The sequence below is a fragment of the Diceros bicornis genome, chromosome 2 (assembly GCF_020826845.1).
Source record: "Diceros bicornis minor isolate mBicDic1 chromosome 2, mDicBic1.mat.cur, whole genome shotgun sequence".
In the NCBI taxonomy this organism is placed as follows: domain Eukaryota; kingdom Metazoa; phylum Chordata; class Mammalia; order Perissodactyla; family Rhinocerotidae; genus Diceros; species Diceros bicornis.
This window is the reverse complement of record NC_080741.1, coordinates 36,829,189-36,852,600: the sequence shown is the minus strand read 5'-3', so window position 1 is coordinate 36,852,600 and position 23,412 is coordinate 36,829,189. Positions and strand designations below refer to the sequence as shown.

Here is a 23,412-nt window from a genome sequence, read left to right as displayed (position 1 = left end):
GAGGAGGCTTGAGTTAGCCCTGTTGCTCTGTGACAAAGCCCTATGGTGGTCTGGAAACATCCAGAGAAAGATTCTGCTGCCAAAACTAGAGCAAAGACTTAGTTTTCCAGGCCATCCTTTGACCCACTGGCCAGCTTGCCAGCCTGGGTTCCCTTGGCCTGTAAAGTTTGTTTCTGGAAGTCACAGTGTTCACCTCAACTTGGCAACTACTTATTGAGCTCCTCCTTCATGCCTGGCTCTGGAGGGGGCAGTGGTGCTTGGGTAAACAAGGCCACACCTACCTCTAAGGTGCACGCAGTCTTATGTGGAGCGAGACATATAAATAAGAAACATGGCGGCCAGGTCTCTGCCACATTAAAGCTAGAGGAGGGCTCACAAAGGAGGTGAGCTCCTTGCAGCAAGGGATGTGGTTTTATTTTTCTTTGTATCTCACAACAAATGATTTGTTTTAACATAGGTATCCATGGAGGGAGACGGACCTGTTGGCGGGCTGCTGTCTCTGATTAATAAGAAATGGGGGAATAGAAATAGGACTGGATCAGGTCAATTGGTTGAGTGCTCCAGGTCTTTCAAATTGAGATTCTGTACAGGGAACTAATAAAGCAGTCTTTGGGGGGATGACCTGATCCTCGGCCTAGCTCATCTGTTCACTCCACCACCAGTAGGATCACCCAGGGTGGCTCTATCATTCGTGAGCTGTGGGATCAATCAAAGGAATTTGTTACTAAATCATAGGTGAACTATCAGATTTTGGGCCTCATTTACTTAAAAATTAGGTTGGATGTAAGATTATCCTAAAATAGCTTATTCTCACTTACATTGCAAAATGCTGTCTGGAGTACAAGAGAAAGAGGTGGCACAGAGCCTTGCTGGTCAGCGGATAACAGCATCAGCATCACCTGGGAGCTTGTTAGAAATGCAGAGTCTCAGGTCCCACCCCAGACCTGCTGAATCAGAATCTCAGGTGGGGCTTAGGAATCTGTTTTAACAGCTCTGCATGTGACTCTCATGCATGAGTAAGGTTTCTAGGTACTGACATAGGGTCACCGCCCAATATTGCACATGGTCTCCTACCCGTGAATATCATCTGTGGCAAAGTTGGGGCCTCTGGTCTAGACTATGTCTCTTGGACAATAACTGCAAGGCTATTTGCTTTTCTAGTCTTTTTGTATACACAGTATTGGCGTTATTTATTGGTCTCGGTTGCAGGTCACGTTCCCTTGAAAACAGACCCTGAGCTTACCCAGCAGGAAGTGTATTGCGGTGTGCTCTCGGGAGCAACACCTGTCAGAGTGTGGGAGGCAGGTTTGAGCAAAGGGAGAAGTTGGACTGTGATGTAGTTTCAAAAGTGGCTCAGCTGATCCTAGAGGGAGCTCTGGAGCTGGGATTGATGGCCATTTGAGGCAAGGGGACCAGGTTTTTACATCCCCACATTGCTCAATTGTTGGATATGGGCTATGCCAAGAAGGTCGTATCCTTGGGCAAAGCAGCTCAGCAGAGGCCAGTGACCAGAAGAACACATCTGAGAGCCATCAGCAGCCTTCACTCCCAACAGCTAGGGGAATGAGCGAGTGTCTTGGTCCTGAAGGGGAATGCGAGAGGCACACCACAGCACTTGCCAACTCTTTGCAGACATTACAAAGGCCTTAAGGTTACATTTGAATCTCTGTGGGCGAATGTGTGTCTGCAGTCATCTCCCACTTTGTTTGGTCTGATAACCCCTCACTTGTGTTCTGCTGATCCTTGGCCCAGTTACCTGTGTCTCCACTACCAACCTTGTCTCAACCACACAGTTCGAAGTCATGAAAAAAGATCACAGATTGCAGGGTTAACAGTCAGAGATGGGGGTCATACCATAAGTTCTGCCATTACTGGTTGTGAGATGTTGAGCAGATTTTGTGGGGAGCTTCAGATCCCCTGCTTGACCAGCGGCGGTGATATCTGCTGGGGTCACAGCTGTGAGCTTCCACGGAGAAAGTGGATGGGGAAAGTGCTTTGTAGACTCTAAGGTGCTTGGCGAGGGCCATCTGTAGGAAGAAATTCGCTTCTCTAAAACTTGCATCCTGAGGGCCACCTCTGTTTCGCTTAACAATTGGTTGTAATGTGTCCTTTATTTTCTCCCTCTGCATTGCCAAGCCATGAATCCCCAAGAACTTGTCCCATGGGAGGGCCTTCAGGAGTAACTAGTGACATGTTTTTGTCTTCTAGGGGCCAACATGCCCTACCAAGCACAGCCCACCAGCTATGACTACGATGCCCCACTGAGTGAGGCAGGGGACCTCACTGAGAAGTATTTTGCTCTGCGAGACGTTATTAAGAAGGTAGGTGCTTTGTATGGGCTACAGTGAGCTGGTCTTGGACAGAGCCTGCCTTGGGCTCATTGTGCTCTGTAGACGACTTCCTGGAGCCTTTGTGTTTAAAAGAACTGATGAAGGAAGACATCAGATAGACTTGGCCTTGAGTCTTGGCTTCTACCTGATTAAGAGTGAGCCTGTGAGCAAGTTACTCCACTGGTCTATTCATTTGTAGAACTGGGTTGACAGCACCTAGTTGGGTCGTAAGGATTAAAAAGAATGTATGTAGAGCATCCAGTACAGTCCTGATCCATATGTTGTCCATTAAGTGGTAGCCATTACTATTATTCATAATGAAGGTAAGAAAATATGTGTCCACATAAATAGCTGAAGTTTGTAGGAGAGAAAATCCGTGGGCATGCGAAGCATGGTGCAAATGTGAGCTGTCAGCGATGCTCATTTTTCTATTTGGGGCAAGTGATTGCTGTTTCCTTCTGGCCTGCCACCTGAACTGCCTAGTCCTGCTAACGTTGTGACCTTTTGAGGCATCTAAAACACCCAGGTGGGGTTTCCTGTCTCTGCTGTGGGTTTAAAAAAGAAACCCACAGTTTTTCTGCTCAGTCACCTGAGTTTTGAAGTTAAAAAACAAAGGTTTTCTGCCTATAAATGGTATGATCATTTTTTGTTTTAAGTATGCTGTAGTCTCAATTTAAGCCAAAGTGTTAAAATTTGTGTTTTGAAATACTTTAAACATATTGAAAAATATTATCTATACTTAACTACTCTTAGAATTCATCCATTTCATCTAAATTTTCAGATGTACGGTTAAACTGTTGCTCATGTTTTTTTATTATGGGTTTAATCTCTGCAGAATTTATGATGAGGACTCCCAAGCTTTCTCTTGTACGATTGTTCTCTGTTTCAAAGCTCTCTGTTCCTATCTTTATTATTTCCTTCCTTTATTTGAAGCTTAGCTTTTTAATCAACCTTTCTTCTTTTCTGATATAAATATTCAAGGTTATACATTTCCTTCAAGTACTACTACACTCCATCTCATAAGTTTTGGTATGTAATATATTTATTATAGTTTGCTTCTAAACATGCCTATTTTGATTTCTCTTTGACCCTTGAAATGTTCGGAAGTGGGTTTTCCAATTATTAAGCATAAGTATTTTTCTAGTTTGCCGGTTTCTAATATATTTCGTGGTCTCTATGATACCAATTCCTTGAAATTTGTTAAACCTAGTCTTAGATCCTGGCATATACCAATATGAACAAATATTCCATGTATTCTTGAAAAGACTGTTTTATAACTGTTGGATATAATCTATGTAAAGTGTTCACTGGATTAACCTCATTAATGGTGTTGATATCTTGGATATCCTTTCTAATTTTTTTGTCAATTTATTCTATTTATTGAGAGTTATGTTTCTGTATTTCTCCTCATAGTTCTGTCAATTTTTGAGGCCATGTTATTAGGTGTGCAAGTTGAGAATTAAATCCTATAGTATCGTTATGTGGTAACCCTCTATCTCTAATAATGCTTTTTGCCTTAAAGTCTTTTTTGTGTGATACTAATATAACTTACCTTCATTCTTTTGCTTAGTATTTACCTGGTATATCTTTCACAATGCTTTAATTTCAACCTTTTTGTATCCTTTTTTTTTTTTTTAACGTGTCCCTTATAAAGAGGATATAGCTGGATTTTTTAAAAAATCTAGTTTGAACTTTTTTGTCTTTTAACTGGTGCTTGTTTTCTTTCTCATTCATTATAATTCTTGATAGGCATTGATTAATTTCAGCTATCTTATTTGATGATAATATTTTCCCACCTTTTCTGTTTTGTCTTCTCTTTATTACTTTCTTTTGAATTGTTTGAGTTATTTTTTTTCCTTATTTCATCCTCCGCCCTGCTGGTAGTTTGGATGTTGTTCACTAATTTTTATTCTTTTAGTGATTACTTATTGAAGTGTAAAATATATACCTTCCAAAAAGCACAATTCAAAAGCGTACAGCTCAGTGAATTTATATGAAGTGAACACACCCCTGTAACATGCACACAGCACCCCAGAAGCCCCCCTCATGCTCCTGTCTAGTCATGAACCTCCCACCCCCAGAGTTAACCACTATCCTGACCTCTGCCACCGTAGGTTAGTTTTGCTTGTTTTTTGATTTTGTGTAAATGGGTTCATACAGTGTACACTCCTTTATGTCTGACTCTCAAAAAACTTTAACATTCAGTTTTAACTTATAATAATTTAAAATTAATCAATATCTTTACTTTCTCCATACAACCAGAACTTTATCTCACGTTAACTCCAATTATATCCCTCTTGACTTATATGCTATTAATGTCATGTATTTTGGATCTCTTGTGTTTAGATTTCATGTATTCTAGTTCTCTCTTTAAAAAAGAAACCTGATACGGCATTGTCATAATTGTTTCAGACAATGTTTGACTTTACCCACGTTGTTCATTTATTCACAAATAATTCCACAAATATTTATAAGTTCCCTCTATATGCCAGGTGTGGTTTTAGCTGCTTGGTATATATAGGCCTCCTTGAGAAAGTAAGGAAGGTAAGGCCAGAATAAAGACTTTAAGGTGGTGAGAGAGCCATGTGGGATATCCAGGGCAGGAGCATTGCACGCAGAATGCAGCCAGTGAAGAGATGGGAAAGTGCATGGCATTTTTAAGGTCTAGCAAGGAGGCCATTGTGGCTGGAGCCCAGGAAGTGAAGGGGAGAGTAGAAGAAGATGAGGTCAGAGAGATAATGGGGAACTGACCTCACAGGGCCTTACAGGCTGTTGTAAGACTTTGGCTGCCTCTGAAGGAAATGGAGATCCATTGTAGAGTTGAGCAGAGCAGTTAAAGTTTTACTCAGTCTGCTATGTTGAGACTGGAGTCTGGGAGGCAGGGCAAGAGTAGAACAGGAAAACCAGTTAAAAGGCTTTTGCAGTCATTTAGGTGAGAGGGGATTGTGGCTTGCGAAAGTACTGGGAACTGGTTGTATTCAGACTATCTTCTGCAAGTAGAGCTAGTAGAATTTCCTGATGTGGTGTGTGAAAGAAAGAGTAAAGTCAAAGTATCTCTGGGGTGTTTGACCTGAGCAACTTGAAGGATGGAGTTGCCATTTTTGGGCGGGAAGATCAGAAATTCAGTTTTGGATACACTGAGAGTGGCTTGTCTAATATACATCCTAGTGGAGATGTGGAGCAGACAGGTAAATGAATACAGAGTTTGGGACAAAAGACTAGTACAGTCATGTGTCGCTTAACAATGGGGATACATTCTGAGAAATGTGTCATGAGGTGATTTCATCATTTTGTAAACATCATGACGTGTACTTACACAAACCTACGTGGTACACACCTAGCCGTATGGTACTAATCTTATGGGACCACCGTCATATATGCGGTTCATCATTGACCAAAATGTTATTATGCAGTGCATGACTGTACCTTTGTCCTAGTACCATACTTTCTTTATTCTTTATTCCTTCTTGCATCTCAATCTTTCCATCTGAGATCACTTTCCTTTTGCCTGAAGTATGTTCTTTAGAATTTCATTTAGTGAGTAAACTATCTTAATTCTTATTTGTCTGAAAATGTCTTTTTTTTTTTTGGTGAGGAAGATCGGCCCTCAGCTAGCATCTGCCAATCCTCCTCTTTTTTGCTGAGGAAGACTGGCCCTGGGTTAACATCCGTGCCCATCTTCCTCCACCTCATATGGGATGCCGCCACAGCATGGCTTGCCAAGCAGTGCGCTGGTGCGCGCCCGGGACCTGAACCGGCGAACCCCCGGCTGCCGCAGCAGAGTGCGCGCACTTAACCACTTGCGCCACCAGGCCAGCCCCTGAAAGTGTCTTTTCATCGCCCTCATTTTCAAAATATGGTTTTTCTAGACCAACAGTTATTTTCCCTCAGCATACTGACTTGTGGTTCCCATTGTTGCAGTGGAGAAGCCAGATAATTCTCACTCTGTCACTCTTTTGAAGGTAATCTGTCTTTCCTCTCTGGCTGCTTCTAAGATTTTCGTTGTCTATTTGATGTTCTGTAGTTTCTCTGTGATGACTCTTAAGTGTGAATTTCTTTTTGTTTATCCTGCTTGGTATTTTTGGAACATCTTAAAATTTGTGGCTTGGTATCTTTTTCACTAGTCTTGAAAAGTTTAAGCCATTATCTCTTCAAATATTTACTTCTACCCTATTCTCTCTCTTTTTTCTGGAACTCCAGTTACATATTTGTTCGACCTTCTGATTCTAGCCTCTTATCTCTTAACCTTTTTTTCTCTTTGTCTGGCGTTCTGAATATCTTCGGATTTATTGTTCTTCAATTCTATTTTCTCTTTAGCAGCTATAAATTCTGAGGTTAAACCTGTTTACTGAATTATTAAATCATATTTTTCATTCTAGAAATTTCCATTGGCACTTCTAATGCTACTTGGTCATTTTTAAAGTCTCTTGCTCTCTCCTTATATCTACACTCTCTTATTTCTTTAAACACATTAAATATTCTTCTAGTCTATGTCTGTATTTGATAATTCCAGGACCCAAAGACTGTCTGATTCTGCTCTTCGTTGTTTCTGTGAGCTCTTGTTCACAATGCCTTGTTTCTTTGTGTGTGTTATGATTTTGACTGTGAGATCAATTCTTGGATCTTTAGCTTTAGGGATTCTTTGAGGTTTGGGGTGAAAAGTGAGTTCTTCTAGAGAGATTTAACATTTATTTGCTTCTGGAAAGTACCAGAGGCCACTACAATTTAAATTAAATTCTTAGGTTGAGGTTTTGTTTGTACTACAAAGTAGTGTGAATTCTGGTTGCAAATATATGTGAGGGCTAGTCATGGATATGAATTTTCAAGGGAGATTTGTTTTCTCCCCTGTCTATTGCTGTGGTAACAAATTACTCAAAAACTTAGTAGCTTAAAACAACAAATGTTTATTATCTAACAGAAGAGTAAAGAATTTAGAGATGGCTTAGCTGGATGTTCTAGCTCATGAACTCTCCTGATGTTGTAGTCAAGTGGTTGGCCAAGCTGCAGACTCTTGAAGACTTGACTGGGGCTGAAGGATTCATTTCTAAAAGCCCTCACAAGGCTGTTGGCAGGTTGCTTTGGTTCCTTGACATATGGGACTCTCCATAAGGCTGCTCACAAGATGGCTTTCCCCGTAGTGAAGGATCCATGAGACAGAGAGTACCTGCAAGGTGGAAACTGCAATCTTTTTTTTTTTTTGAGGAAGATTAGCCCTGAGCTAACATCTATTGCCAATCCTCCTCTTTTTTGCTGAGGAAGATTCGCCTTGGGTTAACATCTGTGCCCATCTTCCTCTACTTTATATGGGATGCCGCCACAGCATGGCTTGATAAGCAGTGCGTAGGTCCGTGCCCAGGATCCAAACGTGCGAACCCCCGGCCACCTAAGCGGAGTGCGTGAATTTAACTACTATGCCACCAGGCTGGCCTCGGAAGCTGCAATCTTTTTATTACCTAAACTCAGAAATGACATCCCATCACTTTTGGTATATTCTTTTCACTGAAAACAAGTTACTAAGTCCAGGCCCTACTAACAGGAATTAGGTTCCACTGATTGAGGGGAAGAGTTTCAGAGAATTTGCAGGCGTATCGTTAAAACCACCACATCCCCCTACACTCAGGGCCAACTTTGTGACAGGCAACACTAATTGTAATCATAGGTAGGGCTTGGTTATGCTGCTAACCAAACGTTAATTGAAATCATAGGTAGGTTCATTTATTTCCTTTTTTGGTTTTTGATTTTTAGAGACTGCTTTTTTTCCTTTTTGATTTAATTTTGTTTAATTATATAAAATTACAAAGTATCAGTATCTTTAGATGTTTGCTCTGTGGCTGTTAACGATTTCCAAGACAGAGGTCTTCCAATCTCTTGCCTGGAGTAGGGGACTGGCTGCCAGCGTTCTGGGCTCTGAGGCAGAGTAGGGGGCGGGGGTGGTAGTTACCGTTCACTATCTACGTGATCACATTCCCCCTTTTTGATATGGTATACATGTCCTCAACTGTGCAGGTTAACACTGGACCCAAAGACTGTTTTCCCCTCTCCAGAGAATAAATCTCTAATCTTTTGCACAGGTGGGAAAGGACATTACATAGAACAGTGTTTCTCAAACACCAGAGCATCAGAATCACCTCGGAACTTGATGGAAATGCAGATTCTACTAAATCAAAAGCTCTGTGGGTAGGGCCAGCAGTCTGAGATTTTACGGACCCCTGGATAATTCTCGTATGCACTACAGTTTGGGAACTCTTGGCTTGGAGTAGGGGAAGAAATCTGAGGATCAAGCTGCTTTACAAATAGCTTTCACCCAATCCTTCTTATTTCAGCACTTGTACCTTCCAGTTCCAAAAGTATCTGGTGCTGCCAATTTTGAGCCTTTTGGTAATTCTGCAGTCAAATTGAATTGGTTCTTAGTTTTCTCCCATTCTGGATTAGGATTTGGCCTTCTTACTACTTACTCATTTGCTATTCATTTGTCCATTTTCCCAAATTTCATTATTATTGTCTCCTTTCCTCTTCTTCAGTTCTGTGTGTTTATGTCTTAAACAAAAATCTATTTACTGGGATTTTATTGGTATATGGGGAAAGAATGAAATTAGATGTGTATGTTTAGTGTGCCTTCTTTTTTTTTTTTTTTTTTCAGTACACACAATCATGAGAATTTATTTTTTTTTGATGTCATGATTTTTTTTTTAATTTTCTGTTTATTACAGTAACATTGGTTTATAACATTGTAAAAATTTCAGGTGTACATCATTGTACTTCTATTTCTGCATAGATTATATCATGTTCACCACCAAAATACTAATTACAACCCATCACCACTTAGTGTGCCTTCTTAATCTAGATGATCTCATTCCCTTTAATGGCTACCTGCTATTATACTATTTAGATTTACTGTCATTTACTTGATCAGTTTCTAATTGATGGGCATTTAGATTATTTTCAACTTTTAAATGACGTCTCCTGCACCAGTTCAAGGATAGCTACAGGAAATTTTCTTGAAATGGAATTGGTGGGTCAAGGTTGTTTGCATCTGACATTTTGGTAGATATTACCCTTCCATGAAATTACATAACTTGAGTATTATTTCCCCTCACTTTTACTAATACTATGAATTATCAGACTTTTTGACCTTTCCATTTGATATGTAAAAAGGATAGTTTTAAAAGAAAACACTGCATTTCTTTAGTGATGAGTACTAGAGTTGTACATCCTTTCATGTACGAATTGTCCGTTCTGTTTTTTTTTCCTATGAACTACTTGTTCAGGTTTTTTCACAGTTTTTCTTTTGGGCTATTTGTCTTTTTTATAATTTGCAAGAGTTCTATCCTTTATGACTGCTTCCCCTCTCCAGTAGTATAAATAAATTCCCTTAGAGTGCTTAAATATTTTTGATTTCATATTTTACATTTAAATGTTGATGTAGATGGAACTTTTGCTGCTGGTGGTGGTGGTGGTGATTTGTGTCTTACATGACTAGCCAGTTATCCCAACACCTTTCATTGACTAAGCCATTATTTTGTCACTGATTTGATGTGCCCATTGTATCACCTACTTAATTTCCATAAGTATTTGGGTCTATTTTTGAACTCTTCCTTTTGTGTTATTTTTTTTCTCCTTTACCAATGCCAAACTGTTTTAATTGTTACCTTTACTATGTTTTACTATCTGGTAGGACTAGTCTTTCATCTTTAGTCTTTCAGAATTTCCCTGGCTATTCCTGCAAGTTTACTTTTCCACATAAACTTTGGTATTATTTTATCAACTTCAAAACTAAACAAAAACCCAAGATACCTGTTGATATTTTGATTAGTTTTGTATTAACTTTATACATCAAAGTAGGAGTGATATTTACAGTATTGAGTCTTAGCCAAGAAAATGCTTTTCCATGTATTGAAGTCTTCTCTGATGTCCCTCTTGTTTTAAAGTTTTCTTAAAATAGTCCCTGTCCATTTCGTAATATGTTTATTCCCAAATATCCTATGTTTTTTAATATCTTTGTAAAAAGAATATTTTATTTCTTGAGTTTTTATGAGATATATTTCTCTCTAAAATATGAAATACTTAAAAAGTTTTAAATATATAAAATAATGTTGCAGACACCCAGTACCTAGATTTAACACAGGTTATTATGAAATCTTTTTTTTTCTGATTTTTTAAGAAAATAATGCATTACAGATAAAGCTAGAGCTTCATTCCCTGTTTCTCCCCCTCCCTCCTCAGTTAATTCCTCTCCTGGAGTGGAGTTTGTCATTCACATACATTTTTGTGCTTTTACCACAAATGCATGCATCCACATACAATATATTTAATTATTTTTGTCTCTTTTGAATTGTACGTGAATATTACATTGTACTTATCCTTTTAAATTACTGACTGATTTGTTTGGTTTGATTATAATGCCTATGGACTTATTTCTTTGATAATCTCTTGCTTCCTTGCACAAACCACTTCAGATTTATATATTTATTTTTAAACAGATTTATTTATATATAATTCACATACCATACAATTCACCTATTTAAAGTACACAATTCAGTGTTTTTTTGTATATTACATTATTAATTTTTTAAATCGTGATAAAATATATATAACATAAAATTTGCCATTTTAACCATTTTTAAGTGTACAATTCAGTGGCGTTAATTACATTCATAATGTTGTGTAACCATCACCACTATCTATTTCCAAAATCTTTTCATCACCCCAGACAGAAACTTTGTAACTATTAAGCAATAACTCTGCATTCCCCCCCTCCTCTCAGCCTTTGGTAACCTCTAGTTTACTTTCTCTCTCTATGAATTTGCCTATTCTAACTATTTCACATAAGTGGAACCAGGCAATATTTTCCTTTTGTATCTGACTTATTTCACTTAGCATTAATGTGTTCAATGTTCATCCATGTTATAACATGTATCAGAATTTCATTTCTTTTTATGGTGGAATAATACTCCATTGTATGTATATACCACATTTTGTTTATCTATTCATCTCGGTCGTCTCTTGATGGACACTTAAGTTATTTCCATCTTTTGGCTATTTTGAATAATGCTGCATTGAACACTGGGGCACAAGTATCTGTTCAAGTCCCTGCTTTCAATTCCTTTGGGTATATACCTAGCAGTGGTGTTGCTCGCAGGTTTACTTTTAGGACAGTTTTCTTTCTGAAATAGTGAGCTTTTCTATGCCTTGTATATATTAAAAAAATCCAAATCAGATTTTAAAACAGATATTTACATGTACTTTTTTTGCATACAGCATCATCTTATATTTGGCCTCATCGTAACCTCACGTTTTTCTTCTCCTATAGTTCTAGCTACTTCTTTCTGCCCCCGCTACCTCCCCTGTAATACTTCACACTTTTCTTGACCTTCCCTGGCTCTTGTCTTTCACCATTACCCTCCATTTCCCTCTGTGCTGTTGTTCAAGGGTCCCTGCTCCACACACCACCTGGCCCGGGCCATTCTGACTGGCACACTCTGGCACCGGAACCAGGCAGGGGAATCGTAAACTGCAGTGTAGACTGACTGGAACAGGGATTTGTACTTCCAATCTCAATTGGACCTTGGACTATCTCCATTTCTCTTTATGCAACCTGATCTCTTCTCACTGTCTAGTGTAAACCATCACCACTATACTTTCTCCTTAATATACAGTGACGTTATCTCCTACTTCCCTGAGAACATTAGTGCTATTGAATATGCTGTGTTAAGGAGCTTGAAAAAAGTGATAGAGTCAGATATGCATTTCAGACAAGGTATTGGGTGAGGCAACAAAAATGAAAGTGTATTTAAATGAGTAACAAAAATCATTACAAATTACAAAAATTTAAAAGATTAAAATAACCACAAACATCACAAAACTTAAAAACATATTTTGGATTTATTAACTGTTTAAAACACCTCTGCTATCCTTCTTTCCTTACTTTCTTTTGGCCACACTGTTTTATTGCCTCTTCAGGTGACAAAAATATAACCTTTTTCTCTAGAGAGAATGGAAATCTTCTCTTTAGCATGGCTGATTGAAATTTGTTTTTTAATATTGGTAGTTTAGAAAAACAGAAAAGCTTCACATTTTGTGACTGATAATATTATATAAATATTTAGTGTTGTTATTAAAATTGGGGAAATCTCTCTCAAGTTCTTTCATATATGAGCTGTAATATTTGGAAGAAATTTCTACACACAGGTTCTGGCCCTATACATTTCAAACCTTGTTTCTCCTCCACAACCCACATACTTCTGGGGCTGGGCATGATCATGTTGCAAGTGAGTCAGCATTTTCGGTGTTAGGAATAATCTATTAGCAATAATTTACCTGCTCATGGAAGTGACAGTGAACCATGTAAATATATTCTACACCCAAATTAAGTAAATCTCCACCTGAACTCTCCTTTCGTTGAATCCCAAAGATGCCTATAGCCACTCTAAAGCCTCCTGATGTAAGAGGATGTGTGACACAGGGAGGCTGGAGAAGAAAGAGACAAGAGTCTTAGCCTGTCGTGGTTAAATTATATTACTTGGCAAATTTTACAATAACCTATGACCATATGAACACACTGCTAGGACCATCCCTTGGGACATTTCTGGATGCAGAAGATGAGTTACAAGCCTGCAGCAGTAACCTAGGAATGAGATGATGGCAGGGGCAGCAGGGAGTGGAGAGGAAACAATAGATTTGAAGAATATTTAGGAGGTAAAACTGGTAGGATTTGGCGATTGACTGAATGCACGTGTGGCGAAGAATGAAGAGTCATTGGTTTGTCCAGGTTATAACCTTGGTTGGATAACTGGGTGGGTATGGTGGTCAGCAGCTAAGATAGAGGATTGCAGAGAAGGCACAGCCTGGGAAGAGGGAGGGGGAAGCAAGTTCACTTCTGGGCTTTTTCAGCTCAAGATGCCTCTGGGGACATCCAGGTGGAGGTGTCTGTCCAGCAAGCACCTTACTTTAAAGAGTGAGAAGCTCCAGGAAGAAGTCATTAGGACAGGCACACAGATTCTGGGGTCATCAGTGGAAGTGGAGGCTGAAGTCCAGGGGAAGTTGAGATTGCACATGCAAAGCTGAATGAGGAGAGCAGTGGGCCAAGCAAAAGACAAACCCAGGGGATCCCAAGCATTTAACCAGTAGGCACAGTAAGGACAGAGAGGGAGAACGAAGGAGACAAAGTCTTCAGGAATTAATGTAATTCAATAGCTTATGATCGATTGCAGTTTAACATGTGGTCATCTTTTCCCCCTTCACTTTTTTGATATTTTACATTTGGAAGAGAGAAATGGACTACTTTAAAAGTGGACTCTTTCTTATGAGACTTTGTAGATGTTCAGTTAGTTGGTTTGTTAAATGATATTCAAAATATTTTCTTGCACTGAAGAAAAGAGATGGGATCATAAATACCCCCATGTGTAGTTCTTTCTGCCTCTTTTCTTCACCAAAGGCTTAAAAAGTGGAATGGGTCTCTTCTCTAATCCATTTCAAGAGTAAATTGGGTGGTGCGGGACAATATCTTTTACTGACATGGACTTCCAGGGATGATAATTTCCCATCAGGCTACATAAGCCTGTGCTCAGTGGTGAAGGCTCCAGGCAGCCCTTTGCATGTGACTCTTCATGGCATGACAAAGCTCATGACATTTGCATTTTCTAAGGTATTCTCTTTGGTGTGGGTAAAACTCAACCAGACATGGTTAACACTTTGACCTCGAGGATGAACTGTAAGACTGTAGGGCAGCGCCCTCCTCCTCCCTACTGATTCCTGAGAGGGGCAGTGGTAAGTTTGTTTTTGTATGCTTTTGAATGGATTTAAGATCCATTTTTTAAGAGTTTTGTTCCAGTTCTTCATAGGGATTCCATCAAAGATAAGGCGCCATCTGGCTTTCAGAGATGGGTCATTCTGCAGAAATTAATTAAGTTATAGTTGAGGACCTTGATAATTGGAGTGGATCTTGGGATCCCCTGAGGTGGTCATTGGGGCTGGGCAAGGTACTGGAGATGTGAGAATGGCCACAGTGATTTTCAGTACTTCAAAAACTTAATGAAGTTAGAAACTTGACCCAGAACCAGTCTACACTGGCTGATTGATTGTCCTTCTTGATTGCTGGCTGGAATGACGTTAGCTCAGTGGGTGACACAAGCTGTCTCTTGCTGATCCATGGTGCTGGTGGAAACACAGTGTTTTATGTCTGATAACTAAAGATGACAGAGTGAATATTAGATAACAAATGTTAGATAGTCTTTTAAAGCATCGTCTGCACTCTTGTGGCACTAGTCTTTTCGTTTCCTAAATACTTGGCTTTTCTAGTCTATTTTCCAGAGTGATTTCTCTAAAACACTGATCTGATCAGGATGCCTTCCATGACTTGGCCCCCTGTTTTCCTCAAGCCTCATCTTTCAATTCTCCCCTTCTTGTATGTGACTCGCTGGCCTTAAAATGAAGGTACATAAAATTCCGTGAATGGGACAGTGCTGTTTATACCTCCTCTGCTTGTTCTGTTCCCTCTGCCTTTATCCATCAGGAAATAAGGACACACCTCAGTTACCTTCTCTAGGGAGTCATCTTTGATCCATCTCTCTGCAGAGTTAGTCACACTTTGTTTTCTGTCACCACAGAAATACACTTCTCATAGTGTGTTAATATAACTTGTTTTCACACATATCTCACTCTCTGGACTAGGAGCTCTTTATGTCCCCAGTACCAAACATAGGACCTGGCACAAAGTACTTTCTTAAAAGAGTTTGTTAGATGAATGAACAAAAACATTAGGGATCTTGGGGAAAGAAAGGTTGGTCACTATTGAATCTATTGGATTCCATTGGGAAAAGAGCAGCTTCTTTGAATTTATCCAGCTAAATAAGTAGGATAAGAAGCAATATTTGTGATTGGTCTGAGCACTGATTAAAGTACAAATTATTATGAAGAAATAAAGGTTCAGAAATATAGTGTTTTGGTATATTCAGCTATTTCTTTTCTGAAACATTAATTAGTTGGATAGAAGAATAGGATTTTGCTATATGATAATCAATGAAAAAATCACTAAAATTCTTAAAAAGAAAAGACAGAAGATTGTGGCAAGTGGGATAGACAGATGGAGGCTTAATATCGATATTATAATGAACTCATACCACTGATTAAAAAATCAAGATCCAGAGGCAGGCCCTGTGGCCTACTGGTTAAGCTTGGCACGCTCCATTTTGGCGGCCTGGGTTCAGATTCTGGGCGCGGACCTACACCACTCATCGGCAGCCATGCTGTGGCGGCAACCCACATAGAAAATAGAGGAAGATTGGCACAGATGTTAGCTCAGGGCAAATCTTCCTCAAGCAAAAAGAGGAAGATTGACAACAGTTGTTAGCTCAGGACGAGTCTTCCTCAGGAAAAAAAAAAAAAAATCAAGATCCAAGTAGATAATTGGGAAAGATATAAAAAAACTATAGACATTTCGTGAAAACTTGGGTAGACACTATGTTAAGAATCATATAAAATGCTCATATCATTTGATCTAGTAACCCCTCACTTGGGGCTTTATGAAAAAAAATTTTTTTAAACAAGCATAATGCTATAGACATGAAGTTGTTCATTGCAACATTATGTAATATCAAAGATTGGAAATAATTCAACTCCGAATATTGAAAGGATGGTTATGTAAATTCTATCTTATCCATTTGAATATAATATGCAATAAATAAAATTATTGTAAATATTTGGTCATGCCAAAAGTGCTTTGGTAAGTGGCAGTAGCAAATTACACAATTATCTCTTATCTTTATATTATACGTGTGCCCAAGGGGAGGGTCTAGGAGGAAAACCGGAAGAGAGAAGGTTTTGTGGGATGTTTTTGTTTTTGGAATTATGGGTGAAGACGCTTTCTATTCTGTTACTGTTGCAACAGTAAACGAGGCAAGATGGAGCGGTAGGAACAAGACTAGACTTGGAGTCAAAATCCCAGCTCCTTCCCTTGTCCTCTTTATAATCTCGAGCAGGTTCCTCAGACTCATCTCTAAAAAAGAAATATAATCACTAGCTTTGAGGGCTGTTGTGAGTAGTAAATGAGAGGACAAAACTGGCACATAAGCACTCCCTCCAAGTTAGCTGAATGTAGTTTGAGTAAAGATGTCCGTGCAATGACTTTTTCTTCCAATGCGGTAGAAGAGATTGCAGTCCTAGTTACATTGGAATCCACTGTGACTTTAGGGGTTAGATGTGACGTGGTCGCTACTGTGTACAGGGGAATAGAGGACCTCAGAAAATGAATCATACTGCTTTTAGACCCCCTGTATGGATTTGGTTTTTTTGCTTTTATTGGCCAGAATGTTGCGTGGATGAGGATGAGAGTTAAACGGCCAAAGGAGAAGGAATGTGTTCTAGACTTCAGGGAAAGCTGGAAGAGAGATCTTACATCTTGCTCTAAGATCAATGGTAACTCTTTGGCCTCGCATTCATTTTAATGTGACTCATGAAGATCATTTTAATATGATCCTCTGAAAATTCACAGAAATATAAATTTATAGAATATTAGAAATACAAAGAACTTCCAGATCAGGATGGCTGACTGACCACATATTTATCTCTTCTCCCTTCCAAAATGTTACTAAATGATAAAAAAGGAATTTTTTAAAAAAATGAAGCCAACAAGAGAGGAGCTGTCCATACACAAAAGATTGCAAAAGATTTCTAGGAAACAAAAATAGGTGGAGGAGTGGTGATTGAGGAGGTAGGATGAGGGAATCTAGGTCCGCAGTGTGTGTGGAAGGGAGTTTTAGGAACAGGGAACAGGGAGTAGGTTGGTCCCCCAGGACCCTGGAGAGAGCCAGCCCTGATGGCCTAGTGGTTAAAGTGCCGCGCGCTCCACTTCGGCGGCCGGACCAGTTTCCAGGTGTGGAACCACACCACTCATCTGTCAGTAGCTATGCTGTGGCAGCAGCTCACATAGAAGAACTAGAAGGAGTTACAACTAGAATATACAACTATGTACTGGGGCTTTGGGGAGGAAAAAGAAAGAGAGAGGAAGGTTGGCAACAGATGTTAGCTCAGGGCAATCTTTCCCAGCAAAACAAAACAAAACAAAAAACTCTGGAGAGCCAGGGTCCTGGAAATGCAGGTGTGACCAAGGATGGAAATGAAATGGAGCTGAAAATGGGAAGACTAATTAAACTCTATTTCCTGTCAGGTCCTCTACTCTTTCACCCTACATTCAAATAAACTGTCCATCAGGAAAGCGTCTTTCTACCAGTCAGAAAATCAGAATTGTTTTTCTTTAAAAAAATAAAGAGTGCACAACCCCAGAGCAAAGACCCTACATATTATGTCTGACTCCCTCCCAAATCACATTAAAACAAAGCTCCGCACTGGACAAGCCTTGCTCCTGTACACAGAGCAGGACTGGCGTAGAGTGGATGATTATGCAAATACTGATGCATTCATTTGCATTACCATTAAATATGAATGGACAGCCAAGGATGGCCAGTCGTTTGAGGACATACATAAAACCTGCATTGGGAAAGAGAAAGACCAAGATGAAATAAAGAGATAAATAACCCAAAGGCAACAGAGAATTCAGAGGACGGGAGAGATCTAAGCAAAACAAAGCAAACTTGCTCAAATTTATATCCTTCAGAGAGATTTGAGAAGATATTGTATCCATAAAATAAGAACGGAATACTTTGAAAAAGGAGCCATTCGAGAACAAGAAAGTTCTTGGAAATTAAAAATAATCTCCTAGAAATGAGAACCAGAAGACAGAGATGGAAATAGGAGAGAAAAGAGGAGAGAGAGAGAGGAACAATCTAGGATGTTTAACTTACTTATGAGAAGAAAAAAAAATGGAGAAAAAGAAAATATCAAAGAAACAATACAGAATTTTTTCCAAGACAGAAAAGGATCTCTGAGCGGCCCAGCGTAAAGAATATAAAAAGCATACATATCCAAACACATCCTGGGATAATTTTAGAACATAGAAAATGAAGCCTCTGCAAGTTTCTAGAGAGATAAAGCTGCTCGCCTTTAAAAGAACAAGAAGAGGCTTGGCATATGAGCCACACCGGGTGATAGAAGACAGAGAAGAGTGCCTTCGGCATTCTGAGAGAAGATGGTTTTCAATGTAGAATCCTATACCCATCCAAATTACCAACTCAGTGTGACATTTTCGGACCTTCAGAGGTTCAGGGAATTGACCTTCCACAAACCAGTTCCTAGGAAGTTACTTGAGATTGCTCCAGTGGAATGAGATAGTTGTGAGACCCCAGAAGCCAGGACAATAATGAGAAGTCCCAGAACATTAAGCCTAGAGGAAAGTCAGGCCCTTGGAGCAAGAGGACTGAGTGTTCCATTAGGGAGTCTTCTGAGGTCAAAAGAGATGTTCAGAGAAATTTGATACCATCCTTAGAAATTTGGAACAGCCTAAAGAGGTGTTAACGTCAAGGGAGGCAGGGAAAAAGAAAGGGAATTAGAAACCCCAGGGGAGGGAAAAGAACACAAAAAGCTGAACAAGACAGAACAAGCCATCATAGTATACACCACTTAGCTGTCCAGAGAACAATATGTACATAATTATAATAATGTGAGCACTATTGATTGATTTTGAACTTAGAGCCAATATACAGATGAAAGGAGAACTTATGACTGCAAGACAGACTGCTTTAACCTTGACGGTGTACAAGTATCGCTGATAGTTGGGAGGTGGGAGTAGGAAGAGAGCTCAGGGAAGGATGCAAATAGCATTATCTTAAAAAGTGTGGACACAAAAGATAATGTCTTAATTGATGGAACTAAGAAATAAAGGTATAGGGTATTATTTAAAGCTACAAAGGTAACCAGTAGAGAAACCGAAAATGGTGATGTAACCATTTTGGCAAGAAAGGAAGATATCCAGAATAATACATCTGAGCTAAATTCTCATGTATTAAAGAAACCAATGACAGTGTTTTAAATGGATCAAATAAGAAATAGCAAGTATAGTATTTAGAGGCCAAAAGAAGCTAAAATAGGACCAATTAAATGATTTTAAAATGGTTTCCTCTGAAGAACAGAACTAAGAGAATAGTGAGTCAGGGGACTGTTGCTTTTCATTATAACAGACTTTTATCCTCTTCTTTTTTATTACTTTTAAAAAAGGAAACCAAAAAAAAGAAAGACAGAAAGAAATGTAAGGATCCTGAGAGATCCTAACGCAACGTACTTGGAGATGCTAGATGGATAGAGACTTTTCTAAGACCTGGGATTTACATCTGTATCTTCTGATGCTAATATAAATATGTGTGTGTGTATATGCGTATTTAATAAGGTTTTATTTTTATTTTTTGACTTTTTATTTAAAAATAATTTCAAACTTACAGAAAATATTCAAGAATAAAAATAGTACAAAGAACACTTGTATATTCCACACCCAGATTCACCCATGTCAGTATTTCACTCTGTCTGCTTCATCATTTGCCCCTCGCTGCCCTCTTGTTTTCTAAACCGTTGGAGGGTTGCATGCCTCATGACCCTTCACCCCTAAACACTTCAGTGTATGTTGCATAAGGATAGGTAGGGACATGCTCTTACATAACCACAGCAAGTTTAACATTGATACAAAACTTTAATCTACCTATAAGATTTAATCTACAAATCATGTTTGTCGCTAAAAATAGGCTACCTCCCTTCAGATTCTCTTTTGCTGTGTGCTTTTTTCCTGTTCTTCCCCCACTCCAGTCTTCTGCTGTCACCCTCATTCTCTCTACTTGTTTATGCTCTCTGTTTTGAAGTCTTTTTTCTGTAATTATTTGAATGATTCCTGGAGCTTAAAACACAGACATACCCATACTTAGAAGTAAAAACTTAACCGGATCCTGTTTTGGAGAAAGTCTTTTGTTCCTTTGTCTTTCCAAAAATCACTGGCACTGTCGTTTGATTCTTTGACCCTCCTTTTGAAAAATAAATTGTACAGATGTTTCTGAGAGTTTAACAGTTTTCTTTTCTCTCTTTTTCCACTGTGGTTTATAGTTTGTAAAAGTACCAGAAGGTCCTATCCCTCCGTCCACACCAAAGTTTGCATATGGAAAAGTTGCTCTGAAAAAGGTAAGAAAAAAATAACAGAAACGTTGCAAGTGAGGAAGTGGAATTTTGCAGTCGTGAGTGAAAGTGTTATGCTGGGGAATCGGTTTGTTATTTTTCTGTGAATTTGTTTTCTGTGAGACTGATGGGGTAGACGATGTTTCTGGGAAAATGGGGACATGGGAGGCAAGAGGATATGTGTGCTGACAGGGTGAACAAATTGAACAGGAGTAGGTAGGCGTTCTTAGATCATTCAGGTCATTTTGGTTCTTTTATCAGTTGTCAAAAGCAGTCCCAGGAGCCTTTATGGGAATAACATGCTGCCTGGTTGTTATCGCTGGTGAGGTTCTTTCCCATAATTCACCTTTTTTTAGGGGGTTCTCAAAAGCCACAGGCATTTTGATAGGTCTTTGCCCTAAATTATACACTCCCCTCCGTCTCAAAATCATGTCCTAATTTTTGTGGTCTGTGGTTTATATGGTAAATGAGACATTGGGGGTAAAAGCTAGAAATTAATCACAAATAGGAGTTAAGGACATTTTATTCTAGGAAAAGAGAAAAAGAGAGAGATTTCATTTAATAGTCAGGAGTGACGTAAGCCAAAGTCAATTTGTTTTGACCATCTGTGTCTTCAGGTTTTCCCCTCTTATAATCCCTAACTCCTACATGTCTTAACTCACAAGAAAAAAAAAAAAGAACACTTACATATTTCTTAAGAATCTTGACGTTCTAAAATAGCATCGTAAGTTTTTATCTTTATGCAAAATGCCAAACATGATTGTACAATTTTTCCATTCATGAAGCCCTTTGATATTATGGTTGGTTGCGCTCTGGTGACATTTTCCACCTAGTGTCAGATACGTGTGTTACATTCTACAAAGACTGTGGTCTCTCTGCCTGATAAGAATCTTGCTTTAGATTAGGCAGACTTTAATCACATTTGTAAAGGGAGCACCTTCTACTTGTTCATTGCTAATGCTACTTAAGGAAATGGTTGGTTGGTCTGTTTTAGAGCTGTGAAATATTTATTTTTATGCAACAGAAAATAACTGCAAATATTTAATACAACAGCGTTGCTAAAACAAAGCTAGCCTAGTACCAAAAGCACATGCTGTTTACTATGAAGGAAAATTGTGAGCAGAAGTGGCTTTTCATTTTAACTAAATATATACAATTTAAGATAGCAACTTGGCATATAACGGAATTAAATTTATATAGAACATAATTATATAGGATAAAACCTTTTACTGTGAGTTGAATTCCTTTAGTTGTCCAAGTGGAAAAACATCCACGTGAGTAGCTGAATTGATGGAATTGTACTTCAGATTTTTTGTCCTGGAAAGTCCTGGGTTTGGAACCAAACCTAACTGCAAATTCTGGCTATGCCATTGCTCAAGTGAGCTTCCTTGAGTACCTGTTCCCTCATTCCTAACGTGGGGACAACAATGCCTGCCTCACTGGGTGGCTGTGAGGATTCACTGAGTGTGCCATCTCACCTGGAGTTTGATAGGCACTGAGTGATTGGTAGCTGTTATCATTGTTGTTGCATCAGAATAAGCATTCTGGGTTGCAAGAATCCACAATCGTTTGGATTACATATAAGTATTTATTGAGTGTCTACTATGTTCTGGGCATTGGGAGTGAGCACAGTACAGACCCTGTCCTTAAGGAGCTGACAGTATGGCAAGGACAACAAAGGTAATCAACTGATAAATGATACAGGCATGGAAAATATGCTACGGACAAGTTCAGAGGAGGGCACGGTCATAGTGACCTCACTTGGCGTGTGGGGGAAGGCTTTACCCAGGAGGCAGCCTCTGAGCCTTGGTTTTTAAGGGCCTTTAATTACAGGAGGTTGTATTTGCGAATAAGTATGTTTGAAACTCTTTAAGATTGCCGTCAGTTATTTTTCATCAAGAGTTAGGGAATGGATGGAGATGATTGAAGATGACTGGGGGACAACGTTGAGTGCAATTTGAACCATTTAGGTTTATTTAGGAGTTTGGTCAAATCCACTGATGTCTTTGATAGTTTGCAAACAACGTTATCCTCTGCTCTGATTACCAGCGAGGGGTGACAGTGAGTGAATGCTGCTTGTGTTTCTTTTCAGTTAAAGACAGTGGAGGAAGCTCTGGGCATTCTGTGCCCCTCTGGACCCATAAAAAGCCTTTATCCCTTGACATTTATCCAAGTGAAACAGGTAGGCCTTCAAAGGTAATGCTTCACCTTTTTTATACTTGCAAAAGTGTGCTTTCTGCTCTGCCTTGCAGTGCCTGTTCTAAGTGGAGGGACCAAAACGAGAAGCAGATAAATCAGACCCGAAGTAAATTAACTGTGGATTTCCAGGTTCTCTTTAGCTTTAAGTACTGCACAGTGGGCTGGTCTTTCCTATATTTTCCCCCCATTTTGTATTATCACTCAAACAGGTTTCAACATAGCTCTCTACAAGCTGTAAATTGAGTACATTTCTGATCTAATTAATCTTTATTACTAGGTACCAGAGGAAAACCACTGCTTTCGTATTCAAAAAAAGACAGTTTAATTATTTGTCCTTAGTTAGTTCAAAGGTGTAGGGACAATGTTCTTAATAGATTAGGTTCTTAGAGATTCATTTTCCGGCTTTTGAAGAGAACAGAGAACAGAACACGTCGTGTGTGTGTGTGTGTGTGTGTGTGTGTGTGTGTGTGTGTGTGTGTGTTTAATCTCCAGGCACTGCCGCATCTTTATTTTAAAAGTTTTTCCCAACCTTTTTTTTTTAATTGAGGCAACATTAGTTTATAACATTATATAAATTTCAGGCGTACATCATTATATTTCTTTTTTACCTTTTTATTTCGGAAAATTTCAAATCTAAAAAAGCTGCAAGAATAGTACAGCAAACATCCATATAGCTTTCAGCTAGTTAACACTAGCCTAACCAAGTGTTAAGAGTTGCTTCCCTTGGTTTATCGTTCCCTGTATGTGTGTGTAAAAAAAAAAAAAACTGCTGTTTTCTTTTTAACACTTGAGTTAGTTGTCAACATCATGACACTTCACCCCATATATTGTAGCATAT

The 23,412-nt window shown here is 39.0% G+C and overlaps 1 protein-coding gene across 2 annotated transcripts in view; it reads left to right on the top strand.

The window, feature by feature from the left end:
- The window catches only part of GLB1 (galactosidase beta 1), a 94,608-nt gene that overhangs the window by 46,193 nt on the left and 25,003 nt on the right, over positions 1–23,412 (top strand). For both annotated transcript variants that reach the window (XM_058554586.1, XM_058554578.1), the window contains exons 10-12: positions 2,209–2,321; positions 20,307–20,381; positions 22,468–22,557. In XM_058554586.1, coding sequence (XP_058410569.1) covers positions 2,209–2,321; positions 20,307–20,381; positions 22,468–22,557 — 278 coding nt within the window. The remainder of the gene's footprint in view (positions 1–2,208; positions 2,322–20,306; positions 20,382–22,467; positions 22,558–23,412) is intronic.